Genomic DNA, 26,810 nt, shown 5'->3' on the forward strand with positions numbered 1-26,810 from the left:
AAGCCGTACAGCTGTTATATCCTTGGCAGGATATAACCCATATAGCCAAGGCTGCTGCAGCAATGATTTTAACCTTGAACTAAAGCTTTCAAACTACAAGGACTCTTAAATGAGTTGTAGCACATTCTGCTTCCATCTTTTAATGAATTTTACAAACCTAGAATAATACAACCGTGAGTTATGTTACTAGTTTAGCATACAAGTTTGACCAAAACTGTTGGAGCTTATACAGAAAGAATATATTGTTAAATACCAAAAATACTGCTGCTGTCCATTTTAATGAAACACATAAGGGCAATATTACACTTAGTATATGGTTTTAGAGAGAATCAAATTAACAAGAAGGTGAGTTACTTTACACTTGAACTAACAGCATCTAGATGGATTACTAAATGCAATGCCTCATCATTAAGTGACACGAATAAAGAAATAAACTGCAAAGTTTATATCTACATTCACATTAATTTACAATAAAAGGCACCATTTTGTGCTCAAGAGGAATACAGAAATGTATTTAGTCATCTGTTCATTGTCTAATTACCCACTTTGCCTAGCTGATGGTTACACAGGAGCCAGAAAAGAGCTGACCTGCAAAACATAGCTGCATGGAGGAAAAAATATTCCAAATTGGATGCCAGTCTACTGGAGGGCATCTGCATGCACACATGCCTGCATGCGCATACACACACACCCACACCCACACACACACAAACACCCACACACACACACACACACACACACACACACACACACACACACACACACACACACACACACACACACACACACACACACATACACACACACACACACACACACACACACACACACACACGCAGACAGACACACACACTTAAGTACACCGTGCATACACATATTGGGTCAATTTGGAAGACTGTTAATTCACCTGCGGCATGTCTTTAGGATGTAGAAGGAAACTGGACATCCAACAATAACCCACATGGGCACAGACAGGACATGTAGACTCCTCACAGAAGATATCCCAACAACCAGAGAACCAAATGCTGTGAGGTAGTAATGCCAACTACTATGCCACTGTGTTACCCCAAAGAAATTAACTGGTAGTTTTCCTTACTTGATTAACTGATGCAATTAAATTGTGTAAAATAAGTTTGTTTTCTACTGAGCAGCTGAAAACTTTAAAATGAGTTTATTGTTTCTATACAGCAGTTCCCCATGAAAAGCACTATGCCCGTTTACTTGGTGCTTGCTCTGGTCTATATCTAAGATATTAAAAAATACCTCACTTTTTTGTAATTGACATTCTCTGAACCAAAGTGGTCTACATTACCTTGGACCATTCACCCGTTTTCCATTCATAACAGTCGGTGTAATTTTCACAGTCTTCTTTATCTTTTGGCCTCGTTGTGGCATCACATTTCCCCTGTACTGTTCGGCATGTTACAACTCGATGACGAGTGCCTCTGCCACAGTCAGTCGAACACTGCAAAAAAACACTGCTGTTTAGAGACCTTAACATCACATAGTATCTGGTCACAGGTAAATCACATTTTGCATAAAATTACAGATCTTTTTTTAGTTAGAATTTTTAATGAATGTTTTTAATAAATGTATAGCATAAGTAGATACCTTTTGAGCTTATTATCTTTTTCAATTCCCTCATCAGATTTTCACAACTGAACCTTGTACTCTGATCAATAGCCAGATAGAATACCTGCTCTTTATTCAGTAAACATATGACATGTGAATTCTGCAGGTCATTTTGACATGTCTTCTCAAGCCAGAAACAGCATGGTTACTTCAAGATTTTGCATAATTTTTTATCATAATAAAAATGTAACCTGTGCTAAATTAACTGATGTACATGTTGAATATGATTGTTTACTGTTTTCTGTTGTGTCACATACACTATTATTTTACTGTATATAAATGCTCACATCTTCAACATGGAGCTTTTCTAACGGGTTTCTGCTAAAAAGAAGCATGCTTGTCATCCTAGTCAGACCATCCCGGTACACAAATGCTAAATAAATAAAAATAAATAGAATTTTAAGTTGCTAATGTAAAAGTTAAACAGTGAAATGTGTGAGTATCGAGTAGCTAAAAGTTGCAATTACAATACAAGTCAAACACACAAGTGTTAGTAAAATCAGAATTCTTATAAACATTGAAGAGCATTTACCAGAATAAAAGTAAATGATGTCATGCTACTATTTCAAGACCAAGACTGGAATCCTCTCGTAAATGAAGACTAAGTTACCATATCAAAGTGATCTCCAAAACCAAGTTTGGCCATGTAAAACAATATTCTGTTTATTTTTATCATTATTTACATTGGTTACTTAAAAATACATTAAAAATGTTTACTTTTCAATTTGTAGTAATTTCCAAACTACATATAAACGAAAGATCATACAGTTTGTAAGTATTTTGTATTAACAGCCTGCTACACCATGCCTCTGCCTGTTTTAGTTTCAAAGCTATTTGAAATCGAGAGCAGCGCTTTTCAAAGTTCTTCATAGGTCTGTTCAAACTTCTGCTTTTTTCATACTCCTAGCAAGTGCAACTTTTCTCTGTGGGTGCTCTGGAGGGGGGGGGGGGGTCACTTAGTCGGACAGCAGATGGCTATGAGATTTTCCTGTGATGGCTCATTGTTAAGCAGCTTGGTGAAGTGTTGAGCAAACTGCAGTAGAAACAACTTGCTTTCTAGGTACTGATGGTTTTAAAGGTTTAAAATATGCAAAATATTCTTTACAATTTATATACATTGCTATCTCACATACACACAGTAGTATTTTAGGGTACCAGATGCTGTATGTGACACAAATATTGAAAAACAATTCTATATTTTTGAGTGTTTTGGTTTTAAAGCATTGCGAATGCCACTGTGCAATGTAAATACAATGCAAATAATGCTGTTTCTTTGTAAGCAGTCAGGTAATACTATGTATTAGTTAGCTAGTGTAGAAAATCCTTCAAGTTGGGTTAATAGGGCATTATGACACCATTTATGTGATTTGTTCTTTATGAAAAAGGAAGGCTTTTCTAAGGCATTGCACAAAGACTAGAGCCTCGAGGGACAGGCTCATTGTCCTGGACTGGAATTCGAGTGGAGACCATCACTGTCCCTCTATTCTGGACTGGAGTTCAAATGGAGACTGTCACTGTCCCTCTGTCCTGAACTGGAGTTCAAGTGGAGACTGTCATTGTCCCTTTATCCTGGACTGGAGTCCAACTGGAGAGTGTCACTCTCCCTCAATGGGTTCTTATGCCTGGAGAAGGATTCCAAGGAAAGAGGAATACTTTCAACTGCCTTAAGTGGGAAACTCTAGAAGCAGACTTTGTGATCATGGGCCTGGAATGAGACATCCTGGGCAACAGACTGATCCATTTGGAACCTGCAACAAATTCATCTTAGCTGGACAAAATGCTGGCTTTATATCTGGACTTCTTACTTGATAAGTGAAGAAATCTGTACACAGATATTTTTTCTGTTTTTGAGAATGTATTTTTTTTTCAAAATTATAGCTTCATAAGTTCATAGGAAGTGACTAGGCTAGCAGCCCTAGAGCACTTACAAGCCTAGCCATGTTAATCCCAAGTTGCCTCAATTGTCCTTGGTTAGATGGACGTGATTTGCAAAGCAAGTCTATGATCAACACTGACTATCCCTGTCCATGAGGGTAATGGGTGCCACCCAGGAGGGAATTTGCGGTCTCCCATCCATTTGTCCAGATCGCACATGAATAAGGTCAGTGAGAAGCTCTCTTTCAAATGAATTGGAAGTTTATTCCAGAGTAGTGGAAATCTCTGGGAGCTATATCTGTTTCTCTAGCATGTTCTGCTAATGTCACAGGCTAGGTTAAGATCCCTAGAGTGAGTGACTCTTGTGCCATTTGACTTGCAGATGTGCAGCATTTTCGTCAAGGCAGGGTCAGAACTGTCCTGGCTGTAGGTGAGGCACAAGTCACCTCTCAGAAGCCTATATGATACAGAGTAAAGTGACAGGGCTTTCAGTCTATCCATGTAAGTCATGCTTTCGAGGCCCTGTAGTTCTTGGTGAGAAACCTCTGTGGTCTCTCCAGTTGCTGCAGGTGTCTGGTGAGGTATATGGAGAATGGAATACTGTATTCTATTAATGGTCTGATGAGGGTGGAATACAGTGGAGTTGTAAAATTCTTAGACCTGGATGTGATTCCCTTACTTATGAGATGTGCAATGTAGAAGGCTTTCCTTACCACTGTGGAAACTTGAAGGTCAAAGTTCAGATTGCTATCTACCTGTGTTCCAGATCTCGCACCACTGGGTTTAAACTTAGGGGGGGTGTTGTCAATATTGTAATTAGCAGGGAATTCTGCTTTCTAAAGGGAATAATAATGCAGTTTTTTGTGTTTAGTTTTAGACCATTCCTTTGGCACCAGCCATTTGTCTGTGTTAGCCCCTTATGTAATATGTTAACATCAATGGGGGACTCAATGACTGCACCCAATTTACAGTCATCAGAGAATCTGGTAAGCCAAAGGATGTCTACTTTAGTCTGCACTTCCAAGAAAGAAATTCCAAACAGTAATGGACTCAGCACAGACCCTTGTGGTATGCTACTGGTGTAGAGTTGAAGTCACCAACTTTGACAACATGTGTTCTGTCAGAGAGCCAACTGGCTACCCATCTAGTGATGTAAAGGTTAATCTGCAGCTGGGGGAGTTTCTCAATGACACCTGAGTGGGGGATTGTATTAAAAGCCTTGGCTAGGTCAAGATAGGCAGTAGGCACTGCCTTACCTTCATCCAGGGCTTTGGTGACATTCTTGAAGAAGTCTACTAGGTTTAATGAGCATGATCTACCCTCAAAGAAGCCAAACTATGTTAGATCTAGTATTTGAAGATCAGCTCTGTCCTTGTTGATAAGGTCCATGATGATCCTTCCATAGTTTTTCATATGAAGCTAGTTAGACTTATGGGTCTATAGTAACAAGGGTAGGTTTATGGTCGCTGTTTGTGCAAGGCAATTACTGCTGCTCTTCTCCACTCTTCTGGACAAAGCCATTTCTCAAGCTATGGTTAAAGAGAATGCCAAGTGAGTCCACTAGGTCCTGTTTTACATTGCTTAATAAGCAACCTGGGATGTTATCTGATCCCACTAAGGCTGTGTTTTTGGCCTTGAAGAGCACAGATATGACCTGATCTCTAGAGATACTAGGCAGAGGACTGGTGTCAGGTATTCTTTGGGGGTATGGCTGGTGGGGACAGGGGGTGAAGTTTGCACCAAATCTGTCAGCTAGCAGGTTGGCAAATTCTTCCAATATAGCATGAGTGGTACCATCTACTACCAGTTTGGCACATAGCTGGGCATTCCCTTTTAGATTTCGGACATAGCTAAAGAAAGCCTTATGATTGTCCTTAGCTAGGGATGCTATTTCAACTTTGTAATTAGCTTTACAGGACTTTACAAGATTTTTTGATTTGCTTGTTCAAGCTGTGGAGGGAATTCGTCCTCTACTGAGTTAGTTCCCTCTTGTTCTTAGACATTGGTTTATTCCATTTGTTATATAACCTGTTTATATTTGAAGTCCACCACGGTGGCTTGTTTTTTCAGGAGAATCTGGTTTAATCTGATCAGATACAGCTGAGTGTATACAGTTGCTTAAGTGTTTATACAGGGCATTTTGTACACCTCTGCAAAGGAATTATTGTTGTCTGTGAGTGCGTGGGGTATAAAACTTTTTATACCATTCCTTAGTAGGCTGTAGTTTGCTTTGGAAACAATTTTAGGGTTTTTGCTCCTGTGGTGGTGACAGGGTCAATAGTTACTTTGAATGAGACTGATTTATGGTCCAGCATTATCAGGGAGGGCATCACACAGAGGGAAGTGCAGTGACTTTGCATGTTGGTGAGTACTATGTCTAGGACATTTGAGAACCTTGTAGGGGTGCAGATTATTTGTTCCAGAGCATTTGTACTGACAAAGTCCAAGAACCTCTGGGTGAGCATGTTTGTGCATGTATGTCACCCAGTTGATGGAAGGATAGTTGAAATTTCCCATCACTGAGGTGTTGGACTGTATGGCGAGTGACTCCAGTAAGTTTAGGTAGGCGGTGTACTTTTCTTGATTATGGTGGGGGACCTATAGCTAGCAATGATGTGGTAGGATATTTTGGTTATAGTTAATTGTACATGGAGTAGTTGGAGAGAGTTGTACTGTTTGACCAGTCTCAAGGTGTACTTGGCTTTAACAAAGATGGATACACCTCCACCTTTGGTTCTTTCACACTCATTTTGAGATCTGAATGTGTGCAAGGCATTGCAATATTGCATTGCCGGGATGCTCTCAGCAACCTTGAACCATGTTTCAGTGACTGCACAGATGTCAGCATCTTCCAAGGTGAGCAGTGCTTCCAGGGAATGCAGTTTCATGTTTAGACTCCTAGCATTAAGCAGCAGAACCTTAAGTTTGTCTCGAGTGGATTTTGTTACCTTGGAAATTTTGTTGTTTTGACATTGCTTAAAAAGGCACTATGGGGGAAGCAAGTGCCTCTGCCAGTATCCATAAGCCTAGAGGAGACAGGTGTAGACCATCTCTGGCAAAGCAGCATGGCCTGTTGGTCATGTATTCCCAGGATAACAGATACTAGATCTCCCTGGACTAACACCACAAGCTAAGCCAGTTGTTGAAGTCAATCCTTTCTTGTTTATATTGTGGCATCAACTTGGGTTTAGGTAGAATGCTGCTTAGGGCTAGGGTCATACCTGCCTGGGAAACATAATCTGAGTGTTCAGTCATGTCTCTCTTCATATAGTCCAGAGAAGTACATCTCAAGTCATTTAACATGGACTATGACACAATCATAATGATACTTGTTGGTGAGTAACTTGAGTGCATGTGTGATTTGATGGACCCTGGCACCTGACTGGCAGCTGACCTTGACCTTCTCCTTGTCTCCCTGGTTAGGGGAACATTTGTGTGTCTCACTATGGAGTCGCTTATGACCAAGACATTTGGTTTTGAGGTGTTTTGCCTTAGGGGCTTATTGGCTGAGACTCTGGTGTACGTGTTATCATGTGTAGTGATTTTTATTTGTACAGCAGTGTGTGCAACTAGTTTACATTTGGGAGGTCTCTGATCTTTTGGTAGGCTTCAAGTGAGTACCTCTACGTATATGGGTTTATGTGTTATGACCTTATTTTGTGTGAGAGATGAAGTGTGTGTGCTGACACCCTGTTTGATGTCCAGTTTGTTGTTATGTGAGAGAACTGATTACAATTTCATAGTGTAATTACATCTCTCACATAAGGTATTTGTTTATTTTAGGATCATAGGAGGTTACTGGGCTAACAACCCCAGGGCCCTTACAAGCCTAGCCAAGTTTATACAAGCCTAGGAGTAAGTGATTGTCAGTATACATAAGGCAATTACTACATTGCCTCAAGATGTCCAGGTCAATCAGACCGGCCATTAAAATGATGGAAAACTGCCTGTTCATTCCAGAAGTTTTTACCATATGTACTATTAGGGAAGGCAGTGGGAAAGTTTGACCAATTTTTGCACTAGGACTAACAAAGGTGCTTGATCTATTGAAGGCTATAGATGTTAAATGTGGCAATGCTGCTCATTGCGCAACTGAGTTTCCCGTAGTGCAGTAGAGAATCTTCAGAGGGTTTCATATATTTGGTTGTAGTCTGAAAGAGTGAACATTCAAAAGAATTAATGCTCTTTTTTCTTCTTTCTCAGCCTACCATCTGCTTTGCGTGCAAGACAGCAGTACAGTGGGGGGGTCTGAGAATTTACCTTTCATCACTGTTGTGCAATCTTGGATTTGGTACATATAATTAGCAGGGGGTGTGAGGAGCACATTCCTCCATATGGAGTGTACAGGGGAATTGCCCTGCTGCAAAAAATGTGTTTTTTTTGTTGTTCTTTTTTAAAATCATTTTAGATTCACTGTAAAAAAAAAAAAGATTGCTCTTTTTGTATTCAGTGTCTAATGACACAATCATTACTCTCTCTATATATATTATACAGATATATATATATATATATATATATATATATTCATACACACAGACAAATATGTATATGTAGATATACAATATTGTATCTATTCATATATGGAATGACTAAATTTCGAAGTTTCAAAACTTCGAATTTCTTACGGTCGAGATCATAAGATCGAAGTTTTGAAATTTCAAACTGTTTAAATGTCCATCACTGTATAGTGCAGAACAGTATATTTACCATTTTCCTTGCTGTAGTGTGATCTCAGAGTTGGTATATTTAGTTAGTAGGGGGCGTGGGGGTGCACGGGGGCTTGCCCCCCTGGAAAAACGTAAAAAAATTTTTTTTTTTTTTTTTTATTTACATTTCAAATTTCAAAACTTTGATCTTATGGTCTCAACCATATCTCCAAAAAAAGAGAAATGCCCTGGGTACCTTCTCATTGTGCACAGGCAATGACTATTGCACAGGAAGATAAGCTGCGCAGCAGGACGAGAAAGTGATGTATGCACTGAGCAAACTGGAACTTGCATAGTAGGCAACATAATTTAAACAACATATCTGCATAATAATAATAATGATAATATCATTAGTGTTGTGAGAGCACAAGATTCAGCTTGTTTTTAATGTTTTTACTTTATATATATATATATATATATATATATATATATATATATATATATATAAAACTTGAAAAAGCACATTTATCACATTTACCTGATGTGAAAGAGTTTGGTGATTAAAGCTTTTTTATGAAGTGGCTCCACCTTCCTATAACAAACCTCTTCAAGAGGGTAACACAGTCAGTGGACAGTGGGCACACCTTCCATACTGGGTGCCTTGACCTTGCCAAGGTATTTGATACTATAACTCATACCAAAATAATAAGCAAACTACATGTACTCCAATGTGATCTCTATGTAGTTAGATGGCTGCAAATTGAAGGACAGAGTCCACCCAGTGAGGGTGGTGGGCACTTCTTCAGAAAGCATAAAGGTATCCAGTGGTAGCTCCCTAGGGATCTGTATTTAAACCTCTGCTATAACTACTTTTCTGATCTCCAAATTAGAAATGAGGATGTCTGGTTAACCAAGTTTCCAGATGATTCTAAGTTGTTTGCCATTCTCCAACACATGTACTCCAGCATGAGATTACATTTGTTAATAACCGATGTACTAAAACCAAACTCAAATTACATGCCAAAAAGTGGAAAACTGCAGCATTCAGTAAACAACCCCTCTCTCCAACTTATAGTATAGACAACACATCACTTCAAAATGAGAATGACCTGATAGATTTTGGAATATGGGTGGATAGTTCCCTCTCATCTACCCTTAATGTTGCAGTTGAGGTTAGAAAGCTTGCACAACTTATTGAAAAATATATATCTACAAGACTAAATTAATTCCCCACCCCTTCTATTCTGCATTAATTAGGCCTATCATAGAATGCAATGCTCCCTTGGGGCTGTCTACAAGACTGAATTAAGTCCTCACCTACTAGTGTACATTGATTATTGTATTTACTGTACAGATTTGATAAGGTTACTGTTTATCTTTATTTTAATATAAAATTAATCTGTACTCCATTGCAGTTTTAACAGCTTCTGAAGCTCCAGGTACCTCTTTGATACATCCTAGTACTTTGTACTTAGGGTACCACAAGAGAGTACAGTGGCAATAAGAGAGTGTAATTATTCAGTTCCTGTGCTTTCCTATAAACAAAACAAAACAAACCAAACAAAAAACACAGGTGGGCTATAAAGAAAATGAGTTGATTTAGATGATAAAGAATGTAAGCCTTTGTGCTCTAAAATGTTCTCATGATGCAGCTGATACAGTAACCACAGCTTTCACACCTGGTAGTCACAAACAGACATGTCTGCTTATCATCAGAAAATCTGTCTGAAGACGTAAACATCCCAAATCCACGATAATCAAGTTATAGGAAACATCTGTTCAGTCAAAATATATTCTACCAACGCATTGTTAACTTTCAAACTCAGAAGTTGTGTAAAGTGGTAAAATGTAAAACCTGACATGGTTTTATTACTTTATTTATTTAAATGAAAATAAATAAATCAAATAAAGGTTTATTTATTTTTTAGCACTAATGTAATATTTTCTCCTTTGTTGGAAGTGTTTAAGGTGGATAAAATATCCATATTTAACATTTTAGTTATATGGGCAGATTAACATTCTTCTTTAACCTTTATAAAGATACCTAAAATAATAGAAATTACTTAATTCTTTTGCAAATGCCTTGGGTCGAATTCATGAATGCCTACACTATAGGTAGGCACTAAGTGTATGTTGTTCTGAGTGAATGGAAAACACATGTATAACTCCCACCTACTTCCTCCCTAATTTTAGTTTTCCTACTCATTTTCTTGCTGCCTTAAATATTAAGGAGGATTCATAAAGGTTACCACAATGTGTAAACTACATCTACACAGCCTAATCTTTCTAAGTAAATAGCACAAAAAATGTGGTAGGGATGTTCTTGAATGCAGATTGTGTACACTTAATGTAGACATTCACGAATCTGACTCAACTAGAAAAAGAATGTAACTATATTTAAAATGAATTACATGTGGTTTTGACTTACTTTCTTTGGTTTCAGTAGAGAATGGATCTTGATTCAATATTTTACTTTTACAGAATAAATGTTTATTTTGTTTATCTGAGTTTGGTGGATCTATATTTTGACTTAACCTATGGATTTCATATCATATTATTAAAAAAAGCATAGCATTGTTTATCTTGATTAGTTTTGTATTATATTTCATTTTTATGTCATACTTGAATATAGTTATACTTCCAATATTCTTATAAAAGTACTTTTGAAATACTTAAGCTTGTAATGTTTGTCTATAGAAAAGTATAGCCTATTTATATATACACATATTCAAAATATTTGCATTCATCTCACAGATTAACATATTTTATTTCTGAATCATATTTTGAAGTTAACATTTAAGGATAAAGAATTTCTTAGTAATTGGGAATATATATATATATATATATATATATATATATATATATATATATATATACATACATATATATATATTTTTTCTTATTCATTCCTATCTGACCCATTTCAGCCAGAGCCTGGATTTTTACACAGTAAACAGGCACACATGTTAAAAAACAAACAAACAAAAAAAAACACTTCAGATTGGACAATGAGATAAAAATGAGGAAAATAATATGATAAAGTGATAAAGGCTGAAAGTAATAAGTATGGTCATGATGGAGTATAAAAATATCAGTGTGTACACGCATGCACACACACACACACACACACACACACACACACACACACACACACACACACACACACTCACACATATATATATATATATATATATATATATATATATATATATATATATATATATATATATACCCAATATGAAAAGGGCATGAGGAGTGTTAAGCATATATTATTTTATTTATGGTTCTAGTTGTACTGTGCTATTTTTGATTAGCTTTACCACTTCCTAAATATATGGTTCTGCATTGAAATGCCATCGGTCATAGATTAGTACTAGGATAACTGCCTTTGTGAGCCATTTTAAGCCTAGCCAGTTATCCCTTGTCAGACTCAAATCCTGCACTTTATGTTTGTAAGGCAAACACCTTAACCATTAGGCCACCCTCCCAATGCCTTTCTCTGAGAAGTTGGAGACTTGATCCAATGAACCCCATTCTATTATTTTCTTTAAAATGGACATAAGGCATAGAATTTTCCTCTTATTCTAAAGATTATGTTCAGTGTTTCTTTTCTTTAATATGAATAAGAGGATGTTAGATTAATTACTGACAGATATTTTTTCAACAACTGCCGAAGGATCAGAGGCATTGTGCTAAAACACCTTTTGTTGACAGTGGAGTTTTCCCTTTTCTCCACTGTTGCATGACCTCAGAGTGGGTATATATCTAATTTTGGGGCATGTGGGGACTTGTCCCATACATCAGAGGTACAGAGGGGAGCTTCCCCTCCTGCAAAAAATGTTTTTTGTGTATTGCTGAAAGCCGTTTTGGCATAATATTTTTCGATCTATCTGCAGTCAAAGAAGTGAGAGTTGATAGACTGACATGAATTCAGACAATTGTATGTTATTACTAAATTTACTCCTTTTATAAGGATTCCACACTAGTCTTTCAGCAGCAATATTCTAACATTTTATACATTCTAAATTCTGTCGTTTCATGCATAATATAATTAGCACTGTCCATTGTATCTCCATGTAACTACGATAATTATTGAAATAAATTGGTTTTATTTTTCAACTCTAGTTATTGTTTTTGAATTTAGCAGCTTTAATACTTTTAAAATATGTTGACACCATTTTAAATATTTGCTTTTGCTTCGACATAATTATTTCCTTTATGTTTCTTTAGTGCATAAGGACTTATGGTATTTACGCTCTGCATACAGAATTCTATATTTTGCTCAGTTTCATATAAGACGAGCTATTTGTCTAACACTTGTCTATTAAGGTTTTTGAAACTACACTGATATGTTTTAATAGTTTAGGAGGTAAATATGCTAGCTACATATATGAAGCCAATATTTGCTCTTCTGAAAGGGGGGGTAGATGTAGATATTAAAGAAAAGAGAAAAGTACAGCTGTGTACACTTACTATAAATGTAGATGTTCGAGTGTATTCACTGTTGCAGTCATTACACTTGGGTTATCCTGCTGGCAGGCTACCCTCAGTCGGCCTGAATTACAAAGTCTAGGTCCGGCGTCGGTTGCTGTCGCCTCTTCCCTGACGTCAGAGCGCCAGGGGAATAAAAGATGCAGCCGATGCCATTTTCTTCAGTTTTTCTTGCCCCATATGTCAGGTTCCCCCAAAAGGGTAGGCTAAAAAAATATGCCAATAAAACAAGCATGCACCAAAATATATTATACCTTCATCTACAAGCAAATACACCACATAGGTTGTATAGATTAGAGAAGTGCAGATAAGTTCCAGCAAAGAAATGGGGGATGGTGGGTGGGTAACCTGGACTGCAACAGTGAATACACTTGAACATCTACATTCATGGTAAGTGTACACAACTGTACTATGTTCTTCGTGTTTCACTGTTGCAGTCATTACACTTGGGTTGAATCCCAAAGCTATGGTTGGGAGGCTGGAGCTAATATAGCATTAGGAGCAGCTATGAGGCCCTGCAGAACTGCAGTGGCAAAGCCTGCCCTGGATTTAGAGTAGAATGGAAAATTATAGTGCTTTGTAAAGGTGTGCACTGAACTCCAGGCTGCAGCCTCTAAAATGTCTTTGGTTGGTACTCCCCTGAGGAAGGCTGCTGAAGTGGCTGCTGCTCTGGTTGAATCTGGCCTAATGTCCTTAGGCACTGGCTTGCCATGTTGTGAATAGCAGAACCGAATGCAGTGGCCTATCCATTTAGAAATAGTCTGCTTTGAGATAGCCTTTCCTTGTGATCCTGCAGCATATGCCACTAGTAGTTGCTCTGTCTTTCTGAAAGCTTTGGTTCTGTTCAAGTAGAAGCGTAGTTGTCTGTGTATGTCCAAAAAATGCAGAATTATCTCCCCCTTATTCTGTGGGTTTGGATAGAAAGTAGGCAGGTGAATAGTTTGGTTAAGGGCCACACTGGACACTACCTTAGGCATGAATGTTGGGTTTGTCCTCAGAGAAACCCTGTCTGGATAAAAAATGATAAAAGGTGCCACAGCCATGAGTGCCTGTACCTCTGAGACTCATCTTGCAGAAGTTATTGCTAGGAGCAGAGCTGTTTTCCAAGATAAAAACTTTATATCATCTGTAGCGGCTGGCTCAAAAGGAGGCAGGGTGAGTTTTTCCAAGACATAATTGAGGTCCCATGCAGGTAATGGTGATCTCTTTGGAGGCCTTAAGTTTTTGGCTCCTCTGTGGTACTGCTTTAACAAAGGATGAGAAAAGATTGGTGGCTCTGTATTGTAATGAGCTGTAATGGCAGAGGCATGAATTATAATTGATGAAAAGGATAGGCCTTTGTCCAGCATCTCAGTTAAGTATTGCACAATCTGAGGAATATTTGGTACAGCTGTGTCAATTCCTTGTGTCTGGTTCCAAGCACAGAATCTCTTCCATTTTCCAGCATAAGATTTTCTGGTACTAGGCCTACTGGCCTCCAAAATGACATCCATCACAGCTTTAGTGAGAGGTGCGTTTTGTATGACTACATTATCTGCCATGCTGCCAGATTTAAGGTCTTTCGCTGGCTGTGCAGGATCTGATTGTCTTGTTGGGATAGTAGATGAGGTATTTGAGGCAAGGTCCAAGCTGGGCATTGAGACAAGTTCCTTAGAATTGGATACCAGTACTGGCGGGGCCAGCCTGGGGCAATCAGTATCATTTTTGGCTTCTCTTGTTTGACCTTTAGGAGTACCTTGAGGAGGAGAGACAGTGGAGGAAAGGCATATACTGCTAAGTTATTCCAGCTGAAAGATAGGGCGTCCACTTTCCATGCTTGTCTGTGATAAGTCCTTGTGCAGAATTTTTTAGTTGGTAGTTGTGAGGAGAGGCAAATAGATATATCTCTGGGCATCCCCATTTCCTTGTTATCATGCTGAAGACTTGCGGATTCAATTTCCACTCGTGGGGATCCATGAGGTTTCTGCTTAGTTCGTCTGCCAGAGTATTTATCTTTCCTGACAGGAATTGTGCCTGCAGATGTACTTGGTAGGTCAATGCTGTGTCCCACAAAGTCATGGCTAGTCTGCAAAGGGGGTAGGAATGAGTGCCTCCCTGCTTGTTTCTATACCACATGACTGTGGTGTTGTCTGTCTTTATCAGTAGTTGTCCCAGATGAAGTAGGTCCTTGAAGCCTGTCAGGGCATTCTGAACAGCTAGCATCTCTTTTTGATTGATATGTAGAAGCATTTGGTTTGCGGACTTTGTGCCTTGAATACACCTTCCTGCCATGTGGGTCCCCCAGGCATAATCTGATGCATCCATTGTTAATGTTTGCCTGGCTGGGGGTAAAGTGAATGGCTGTCCCTTGTTCTGGTGACAAGCCTTTGCCCACCATTGAAACTCCTGTTGCAGGCAGGGAATGAGGATAATTATTGTTTCCAGACTGTGGCAATGTTGAGTCCAAACACTTTTTAGGTATCATTGAAGTTTCCTCATATGCAGTCTCGCATATGGAATTAGTAGAATGCAGGATGCCATGAAGCCCAAAGTCTGCAGAAGTTTTCTTGCAGATAACTGGGCCTTTGTTGCCAACAGGTTAAAATAGGTAGTCATTTGTGTTTGTTTGTCTAGCATGAGATAAGCCATCTGGGCAGTTGTATTTAAGCTTGCACCCAGGAATATTATTCTCTTGAGAGGGTACTAGTTTTGATTTCTTTTCGTTGACTGTGTACCCTAGGCGTGTTAGAAATCTCTTTACAAACGCCAGATGCTGTAGTAGAATGTCCTTGTTCTCTGCTTGAATGAGGCAGTCATCCAAGTAAGGATATATTTGTATTCCTCTTTGTCTGCAGAATGCAATTACTGGTGCCAGGCACTTTGTGAAGACCCTGGGCGCAGTAGATAAGCCAAAGGGCAGTGCAGAGAATTGGTAGTGCATTGAGCCAGCTTTGAATGTGAGGTATCTTCTGCGTGTTGGTTTGATTGGGACATGCAGGTCTAAAGTCACTAGCCAAGCCTTCTTGCCCAGCATGGGCAAAAGTTGCTGTAGAGTTAACATTTTGAATTTTGGTATATCCAGAAATGTGTTTAGAATAGATAGGTCCAGTATTGGTCTCCAGGTCTTGTCCTTTCTTGGGACCAAGAAAAGTCTTGAATAAAATCCTTGTCCCTGCTCCTGCTCTGGTACTTGTTGAATAGCCCTCATGTCTGTGAGGGATGAGACTTGCTTTTGTGCCTCTGCCCACTGATGTTTTGGCAGGTTTGGCCAACTGTTTGTCCTTGGCAGGGTATGGAAGTGAAACTTGTAGCCTTGTGACACTATGTCTAGGACCCATTTGTCCTGGGTTATTATATGCCAATTTTGAGAAAAAAGTGCTAGTTTTCTCCCTAAAGGTGCTGCCAGAAGATAAGTGCTTGGTGCAGGCAGGGGGAAGTCATTGGGACTGTTTCCTGTATGGCTGTGATTTGTCTTCTCCACTTTTGGAGGTAGAAGCACCCCATTGTTTAGACCTGTACGAACCTTGGGGCTGGGATCTGCCTCTTGGGCATCTGTATCTGCCCCTTTTTGGTCTGTCTGACACTGGAAAGGACCAATTCTTTGTAGGCCAGTGTCTGCTAAATCTAGGTGGCTGTACCTGTAAGAAATCCTTAACCGTTTGCATAGATTTAGCTTTGTCCTCCATTTTCTTTAACACCTCTTCTGCTTTAACACCAAACAAAGTATCATGCTGTAATGGAGGCTCTAATAATTTTGCTTTGACATGATCAGGCAGATTTTGTTCCTTTAACCAAGCATGCCTCTTGATGACAGAACCCATAACAGCGGCCCTGCAGGAGGCCTCCAAAGAATCAAAACCACATTGCAAAGTATGCTTTCCAACTTGTTCAGCTGCATGCAATAAATCCTGCATTTCTTTGTTTTCTGCACATTCAGAATTTATCAACATTTTCTGTTTAAGCAGTGACATAATATATTGCTGATATTTGAGCATATGAAACTGACAATTTAAAGCTCTTATAGCCAAGGTAGCAGAAGTGTAAATCTTTTTTTCCCCATCTGTCCAATGCCCTAGAATCCCTGTGTGAGGGGGTAGGGTTTTTTGCAGCGGAAGCCTTGACCCTTTTGGGACACTGAGAGATTGTTTCTGGGTCAGCAGCAGGGTTTTTGAAAAGGAATTTATGAGAGTCAGGAGCCCTGTAGTATCTGTCCGGCTTAACAGGAGCTGGAGGTAAGGAGTCAGGGGTCAGAATGGACTCTGAAAATACATCATCTACAGTGTCTAACACAGGTGGAATTGCTAGGGGCCTGTGTTGTAGTAGTAAAAGGAAGTCTCTGTGCCTTTTCTTAGATTCTGAAAAATCTTGGCTCTCCCAGTGAAAATGTTCCCTCATGGTATGCAAAGTTTCCCCAAAAGAGTGATCCTCAGGAGGAGAGGATGAAGGGATAGATTCTTCAGAATCAGAATCCTCATAGGGAGGAATTGAGTATTCCTGATCAAAAGAGGAAGCAGATGAAATGGAAACCTGATCTGAAGATTCATATTCTGTCTCTTGCCTAGTGGGGATGGGAACCCCTGATCAAAGTAATTAGGTCTTTGGCCATTTTGAGCATCTGTTTTTTGGGCATGGAGGCCTGTCCATGAGGCTGTTGTACTTGTTTCTTTGTCTTTAAAGGTGCTTTAGTCTTTGCCTTTGAAGCTGAAGTTGTTTTAATGTATATTTAAGTAGGTCTGAAAACACCCTCAGAAGCCGATGCCTGCTCAGCGGCTTTGGACCCATCTGAGGGAATAGTCTCCTAAGGTCCAATACTTTGATCTTCCAGCGGCCTAGTTGACTCCACGTGGGAGTCGGTAGTGGCCTGCAGATCTAAAGTAGCAGGCATCAGGGGCTGCGAAGGCGCTTCACTGAGAACCGGCGACTGGCTTAGAAGAAGCCTCGTCATCGGTTTTGGACCTTGGATGTTTGTCCTTTTCTTTTTCTTTGCGTTTCTTGTGAATGCCGGTAGTTGGATGGCTATCTGATGACATCATATAATTAAACCTTCTGCCAAAATAGTGTAATGCAAAATCGTACCGACGCTTAATAATGCGTTGGTTAAATCTAGCACAAAACCGACAACTAGCAACGTCGTGGTCAGGGCCTAGGCAAGAAATACAATTATTAACTTTTTCTGACATTGGTCTGAAGCAAGAAAAAAGTTTCCCCAACTGGGTACTTAGCTTTTGAAGAAGACTTCGGATCTGAAATTCGAGCATGAAAATCTCAGGAGTTGGCCGACCAGCACTTGTGAACTGCTTATGCTTCGAGCACCACGCAGCAAGAAAGACTGAAGAAAATGGCGTTGGCTGCATCTTTTATACCCCTGGCGCTCTGACTTCAGGGAAGAGGCGACAGCAACCGACACCAGACCAAGACTTTGGAATTCAGGCCGACTGAGGGTAGCCTGCCAGCAGGATAACCCAAGTGTAATGACTGCAACAGTGAAACACGAAGAACATGGAAAGAAATAAAAAAAATGAATGTCTTTACACAAGTACCATAGTAAGATGAAAGTATAGTAAAAGTAAAGTTTAAAATGTTTAATTAAAAGTAATGGAAAAAAGGAAAGAAAAGGAATAAAAAGAGAATTTCTTGGACATATTTAATATTCCTATCTGTATTAGGGTTACCACCTGTCCCACTTTGCGAGGGACAGTCCCTCTTTGGGCAATTGTGTCCTGACAAAAAACTGTAAAAATGGCAAATGTCCTGAGATTTTAGGACAAAATTATTTCCTATATTTTATGTAATAGTTGCATAAAACAGTTATTCTGTATCTAAAATACCTAAATGTTATAAGAAACAGAATAAGCAACTAAAATGCTACAAGAATAAGCTTTTATTTAGGCAAAAAGTTAAGTTCTAACCTTTGTACGGACCATGGGTATGTGTCAGCCTGTAAAATCTGATGTTTGTACCAAAAATGTCCCACTTTGGCCATTTGAAAAGGTGGCAACCCAAATCTGTATGGAGCTATGGTTTGAATTATAGTTGTTTGGTTTGTCTTGCATTGGTTAAGTTGTCCAAAAGATCAAGCTGTGATTTGATTGGCATTAGATAATTAAATTAGGTCCAGAAGGAAATTAGACTGGGGTTTAAATTTTTATTAGTTATGCCTGAGGATTCATTAAAATCCCTACCTCTCGCATTAAGGTCTGCAGTAAAAAGGACCTGTTTTCAAGATGCAGACATTTCCAATTCATAGACACATTAGCTGCAATGAGAAAAGACCTCATTATCAGCTAATTTGCATATCTATGAATTGCCACTAACTACTGCAAGTGCAGATCAGCAGTTTCTTGCCGTAGCTAACAGTGACAGCTGTATTGTGTTTGCATAGGCACTCCCCCCCTCAGTCGCTCTCACACACACAAGCACACAGTAAAACACACACACACACACACACACACACCAAAAACCCTATACCTGTCCCTGTTGTCAGAACTTCCATGATGTTTCCTTTTTCCCCTGCCCTAGTAATTCATGGATGATTAGTCAGTCATTAATGCCAAATATTAGAGTTTCACTTTTCACAGACTTCAGTAAAAGCATGCTAGTGCCAAAGCTGTTATTGTAGCAAATGTCATTGTTTATAAGAGGAATACTTAAAATATTCCATCATATTAATCTTCTATTCTCCTGATGTCTTGCCATGAAAGTTTGAGAGGTATGCTTAATGTTTCCTGTTCCTCTCTTTCATACCTCATGAAGTTCTGCAGGTATTGCATAATGCTGGAGATCCTCAACATATGTTAAAAAATGCATCAGACTAATGCAGGGGTTTCATGTGTCAAGCTTGCAGGGTTCAAATCCTTTCCCCCTCTTTGTACTTTTTTTCACTCTTGTATTTTCAGATTGTACCCCCCCCCCAGATTGCCATTATGTTTAAGTGCTGCTCAGGCATGTGTTTAACTCATTCACGTCTGAGCAGCAGGAGGCTAATAAATCCTTTTGCTTCCTGGAGTCTCCTGAGCCTGGAAATCACTAACTTCCTGAAAGCTCTTCTCTCTGGAAGTAATATGATTTACAATATCTGATAAATTATGCAAGTTATGAAAAATGTAAAATATGAAAGCTCTTTGGTAGACAATGGGCTACACACTGGCATTATAATCAGAGTTCTGCCTGTAGATGCTGATTTTATATTGCAGATTTACAAAACAAAGCTAGTATTTTATTTGCCAAAAACTGCTAGTATTACGATCAAACAAAAGGTTATATTTCTTTTAGTGTGCAAGATATGTCAGATCAAAAATTTCAGTGGGAGAACTGCTCAACTGTTTGTTAGTTTTCCAGTACTGTATGACAAGCAGGAACAGCATACTGCTGTTTTGTGATGTTGCAGAATATTAGCAAATTATGCATATTATATTTTCACAATATTTCAAAACATTATTAATTTACAAAACCGTGCATGTTCAGTGGTTAGTATCGGTGGAAACACTGTGTACCTTAATGTTTTGTATAAGATAGCACCATTGTTTACATGCGGATCATACAGATTTTATTAAATTAATTACATTATCAAATAAGTTAATAGTCATAACTGATTTACTATAACAGCATTTATATCATGCCATCACATTATCCACCATGTTATTTTTGCTACTACACTTTGCTTGCATACACTACTCTCAACATGGCAGCATTAAACTCTGTTTTGGTATTATTAATGTTACTATGGAAACTATCTCAAATTTTTCATAACATTTTGCAAATGTTGCTTAACAGCTCCAGTTCTGTATATCCCATGATGACCATTTCAATATGCATGCCTCACAGATCATGTCAGCTTATAGATGCAACCTTGCTACCTTACTTATTGGTATGCATCTGTACCAGGACTTCAGAAATTAGACTTTGAAAACTCATTCTAGGAGTGTAGAGAAGTCTTCTGTAATGATGAGTTTACCTTTACAGGATACATAGGAAGTCCACTTTTCTGACAACTATATTCTTGTAGGAAGTAATGAGTTACAGACTTAACTGTGGTGGCTAGTGGTTCTACTCACTCCCGATCCCATTTCTGTTTAAGTGCCAGTACATGTTTAATGAGGTATCCCTGGTGGCTAGTGGTTCCCACAGCAAATGCTGCAGGCTTTGCTCATAAATACGTGGAGATGTGTATAACAACCACCCCAAACCCATACAGCATACACATGCACACACACTCATACACAACCCCCCCCCACACACACACACACACACATATGCACAAAACAGCCCCCTCCCTATCCAGTTTCACTGACAGGCACACTCATGCATTCACTTCCTCACATACAAACCTGTCTGACTTACCCACTACTAAATCCCCTACCAATACCTTCCAGGCAGACACATACTCACACATACACTCCCTCCTGCATTCCCTCCCATACACTCAAGCACACACCTCCTAAAACTGCCATACCACTAAAGTACCCAGTACTTACCTCTACCATAATGGATAAGCACAGCTAGCCACATTCACTACTGTAAGGGGGCCAAGAGTGGCTGTGCTACTCTTTACATCTCAGTCATTCCACGAATTGCTCAGTTACATAGATGCCTCACCACAGGTAGTTCCAGGGGACAGCTCATGGCTACTTAGCATAGATCGCTCTCCCAAATTGCTTTAGTAGCATTTAGCACAGCCGAGGAGACAGCCTGTCATGGTGTTTCACAACTTTACGTGAAAGCCCTGTGGTAGGGCAGTTTATGGTGTACACATTGGTTACAACTCATGGTAACCTATATGAATTCAGCCCATGGTTTCTTATCTCAACTCATAAACACCTGATGTTTAGCTTTTATACTAACCTTAAACAACTAACAGTGCTACATAGAATGTCACCATATATGATGAAACTTACAGATTTTTACAACTGGCTTAATGAAAAGAGAAATTTCTTTTTAGGGTTGGGTGATAAGGATGGCAATAAAATCATATTTGGGATGCTCGTAAGTCACAACTTTGTGGTAAAATTATAGTTTGGTGTAGAAACAGAATAAAACAAAGGGACAAAGAATAAGTTGACTTAAAAATAAAGTGTATGAAGCAAAGTTCAGAAACAAGGAAGGACTTCTGTGGAGCTGGTTATTGATCTAGATAGAAGATATCAGCAAATATTATACCATAAACCATCAATAATCTTAGAAAAATCAAATTCTGTTCTTACTGTATGAATACATAATTTAATAAGTACAACAAAAGTCTTGTAAAGAACCAGCCAGATACAGTTGATTAAAAGTTCAAAACACAAGACAGTGGTAGCAGATGTAGAAGATATTTTATACAGGTTTCAAAATTATTATAAAAATCTCAAACAAGTTCAAAAAACAAAGCAGACTATTAAAAACAAAGTAACTTTTTTAAAGAAAAGATTAGTATGATCTTATGTAGAGAGATAGACAGTTTGCACTGGCCAATTGATATCAAAGATGTGACAAGTCAGGTAATGAAAATAGGCTAAATAGGGCTAAAACTACTATGGCAATGTAAGGATAGGTGTCTTAATGCTCAGAGATCAATAGTCTAGTAAGTACCTATGAACCTATGAATTTGGAATTGGCAGCCTTTAAAGGCATACACGCATATCCTAAAACTCTAATAGATATTCAAACTAATTTCAGCATCCCTCCTACATGGAAGTATTCACTACTGATTCCAATTCCAAAACATGATGAAGATCTTACATGCTGTTCAAACGATAAACAAATCTCACGTTTAAATGTAGATGATAACATTTTAAACCCTATACATGTAGAAAGATTGAAAGAACACATATCAAACCTAATTAATCACAATCAAATTAGTTTTATAATATACAAAGATAAACTCAAGATAATATTAAAAAGTGACTTTGTTGGGTTGTTTTAATAAAAACAATATAGAACCAGTATTTATTGATTTAGATATGGACTAAACATTTGACTGAATTAGTTGGGAATACCTATTTGTAGTGCAGAAGAATAAAATTTCCCTGAAGAATGTATTCATCATATTAGAACACTATATTCTAACAACAAAGCTAATGTTACGCTGGGCTTGTTTTTATTACAATCTATAGATTTAGAATAAGTCATAACGCAAGGATGACTGTCATTTACTATAGTGTTGCCTTGGCAACAGAAACGCTAGCTGCAGCAATCAATAAGAAATAATACTGACATTTTTGGAGTTACTGTAGAGAAAATTGTGATTTATTATTAACTGTGACAAATCCAAATATTTCAACTGTTCATTTGCAAATCGACGTTGTAAATAAAATTCAAAACATTACTGTATCAGGCACATTCAGCTTGAACAAAACATTCTCTACAGATCTGAAATACCTTGATGTAATCATTAAGCCTAATTTAGAAGAAGCCACAACAGTTAACTATGACAGGATTATTGTTCTATAACCAATGACCAATTATAACCAATCTATAACCAAATGGAATAGTTTATTACAACAAAAAGAAAAACTGTCTAGGCTTAAAATGGTCTGTAAGGGCAGCTAGCCTACTACTTACCTATGAACCTATGTTATAATAATTTAAATTCATAATTTGAAGGTAAGCAACTCCTAAACCCAGGCCAAATCTCTAATCCCATCCCACCCCCAACTCCACAGAGAGCACAGCAGCTCTATGCAGACTCTATACAGTCCCTCCTAAATAATAAAAACAATACCCCACTAACTATTCTTACTAATTCTACCCCTCAAAGCTCCACTCTATCTTTTAAGCCCATCCAAACAAGCCACATAAAAAAACTCCTCCACAAACTAAAACCAGCAACACTTGCAGACCAGCTGTCCCCTGAGTTTCTCAAGTTAGCAGCAGACTATATCTCATACCCAGTCTCCATACTCATCAACCGCTCTATCTCTGAACAATACGTCCAAAAACTCTGGAAAATCTCCCACATAATTCCTCTACACAAAGGAGGAACATCTACAGAATTAACAAACTACAGACCAATTGCTATACTACCCCCTTAAGCAAAATTCTTGAAAAATGCATACACTCACAACTAATGTCCCACCTACTATTAAACAACACCCTCTCTAGCTCTCAGCATGGTTTTAGACCTAAACATAGCACCACTACCGCCCTCCTTAGTTTCAGTAACTCTATCAACCAGCTAAAAAACAGTGGTTACCATGTATCAGCAACCTTCCTAGATATGCCAAAAGCTTTCAAAACTAATTCTCATCAAAAACTACTATATGAATTATCTGCCAGTAATCTTTCCCACTCTGCTATTCCATGGTTTCCTAGTTACCAGTCTGAACGTCAACAGGCAGTCAAATGGCAGGACAAACTCATTACCCTCCTGCCAGTCTCTGTTAGCTTTCCACAAGGTTCCATCCTAGGCCCCTTATTCTTCTCCATCTTTACCAATAAACTTAGCTCTGCCACTGACCAAGCCACAACTGTCCAATATGCAGATGACTCCACCATCATCTGCTCAGCTCCCACCTTCCCTGAACTCAAAACCAGAACCCAAAAGGCCTTCACTGACAGAGAATTACCTGCAGAAAATCAACTTATCTTAAACCCTAACAAGACAAAACTTATGCTTTTCACTAATAACAGAATCTCAACTCCATCTCCCCCCTTCCACATCCTTGCATCCAACAACACAAAATCGAACCGGTTGAGAACACCAAATTACTAGGAGTCACTATCGATAACTCACTAAAATATGACAAACATATAGTACTCTCCATAAAAAAGGTCCACATTAAACTGGGCTCACTATATAGAGCCAAAACATTTTTCACTCTTACCACTAGACAATCTATTACCAAAGCATACTTACTATCTACCTTAATGTATGCCTCCCCTATTTTCACTAACCTTGGAAAATCTGATCTTAACAAACTTGAGGCCTGTTATCACAACATTGCTAGATTTGTAACCAACTTCCCCAAATGTACACACCACTGCACTGCCTTAAAACAGTTAAGATGGTTTGAACTACCATAACTACTCACATTCAATCAACTTATAGTTGCCCACATCATTATACACCAACCCAATAACTGTCCTTCCCTCAAAAACTTAATCCAACCATACTCCACCTACCGCACCCTTCTCTCATCCAATAAACTGCAAGTAAAAGTTACCAAAGCCAATAACAGCTTTGGTGACTCCTTATTTTCCAACCAAATAGCAAAATTCTGGAACTACATACCCCAACACATAAACAACACTACCTCTACCACTAGTTTTAAACTTCTGCTCAAGGAACACCTATACAACAATTGACAATACTCCTGTACTACCACAGGATAATTTAATACAAACCCCCATCCTAGCCCCTTTTCTTTTTCTCTGATTAGTACATACACGCTACTTCCTCTCTCACTCCACCAAAATCCTAACCTAACTTCCTACTACTCCTAACTGCATTCCTCTTAAAACAAAATAATATATTTTTCTTCCTTGAACCAACTATGGGAAATCATACATTAACTGTACTGCATATAAATGTACTGCTATTCTAATAGTCAACTTCTCTATTAATCCACTGAAGCAAATAACCTATGATACAATTCAAACCTATGTATAATCATATATAATACTTTGCTCTTTATGTTCCCTTTTAAATTCTATGTATAACTATGCATGCAACTTATTATTCTCATCTAATGTTTCTACTGTTTGAACCTATTACATTTTTTGGAGCTTTTCTCCCCGGTCCTCTGCTGAAAATGGGCTACAAGCCCAATCGGACCTTCCCAGTAAACACATGCAAAATAAAATAAATAAATAAATAAATCTTATTAAAATAGCTTTGCTTCCTAAAATTCTCTACATAATGCTAACTTTAAGCTTATTCATTAATAAAGAATAAATGAATTAAATAAAAATGGTTTATTAAGATTCCAGTGGTTTACAAATAAATCAAGATCAGTTTACAAACATCACATGGGATTGTGGAATAATGGTGTAAATAAGTTCCTATACATAGAAACATATGCTTGACCAGCTATATTTAAAATGATCATCCACTGGCTAGACAATTCTTATAAAGCAAATTGTAAAGACTTATGCTTTGAACTATTTGAAGAGAAGAAATTAAAATTACCTGAACAGGCTTTAAAATAACAAAAATAAAATAATACCTATAATCCATAGGCATCAGTTTATATAAATATTTTGAAAAATAAGTTAGCATTTTTTGCAAAAACATCTAGATATTAGAAATGGGATTTTATGATTTATCCATTCTGTGCTCAAAAAGGCCTGAATGGCAGATCTAATGTAGACTGAATGATCATATGAAAAATTATAAGAAGCTAATATTATTATTTTTCTTGGACACAACTCAAATAATCTGAATCAGTTTTACTTGAAGTTAACAGAAATACAGAAGAAACTTGAATAAATATTAAAGGAGTTAAATTATCCATGTAAGGAAAAAAACGAACAGATAAGAACAAGTGGGTTTTTATTACCCCAGAAAGACTAAAAAATAACAATAGGTGCTGGAGATATAAATTAAAAAAAACTGATTGGAAGCATATTCTATTTGATTGTAAAGTTTTATAGAAGTTTAAAATGGAAATACAACATTTTGTTGAAGCAGTATGATCTGATAATTTTACACTTTCTAGAGCTGTGGTATTGCACAATTCTTCCATTCTGTATTGTGTAAAGTCAAAACAATATTCTTAAGTTTGGACTATATTAACTATTGCATGGTAAACACTTATAATGAAATAGATATAGAGGACTCCACCTATACTTCTGACTTTTCAGCAATACTAAGAACTGTATATGACAAAAATATTGAGATAACTGGATCATAAAAGGCTTTGCATCCAACTGATCTTCAATGTTAGTCTAAAGTACTGGAACTCAGAGGTGTACCCACCTATTTTAGCGCCCAGTGCTGCCCTCTGATCTGGCACCTCCTCAGCTCTAAGCTGAGAAGTCAAAAAGATCATCTCCTCAGACATTACAAACAAAAACAAAATAGGCCCTCTACCCCACAATACAAGAGTGCTTCAGTTTTGAAGTTCTGGAGGGAAGCCCTCTTCTCTCCTTTTACTCTGTAACAACTGCTTGCTACCGTGCACAGATTGAGCACTAATGTACTTCAGATTTGAAGGCACAAATTGAGCACTAATGTACTTCAGATTTGAAGGCACACATTGAGCACTAATG

At 38.1% G+C, this 26,810-nt stretch overlaps 1 protein-coding gene across 2 annotated transcripts in view; it reads right to left on the minus strand.

Annotated features, from left to right (window-relative positions):
- Window positions 1-26,810, minus strand: part of ADAMTS17 (ADAM metallopeptidase with thrombospondin type 1 motif 17) — a 3,302,852-nt gene that overhangs the window by 254,207 nt on the left and 3,021,835 nt on the right. For both annotated transcript variants that reach the window (XM_044078403.1, XM_044078402.1), the window contains one exon: window positions 1,313-1,465. In XM_044078403.1, coding sequence (XP_043934338.1) covers window positions 1,313-1,465 — 153 coding nt within the window. The remainder of the gene's footprint in view (window positions 1-1,312; window positions 1,466-26,810) is intronic.

The sequence above is a fragment of the Protopterus annectens genome, chromosome 7.part0, assembly GCF_019279795.1.
Source record: "Protopterus annectens isolate FY-2018-M chromosome 7.part0, PAN1.0, whole genome shotgun sequence".
NCBI lineage: Eukaryota > Metazoa > Chordata > Ceratodontiformes > Protopteridae > Protopterus > Protopterus annectens.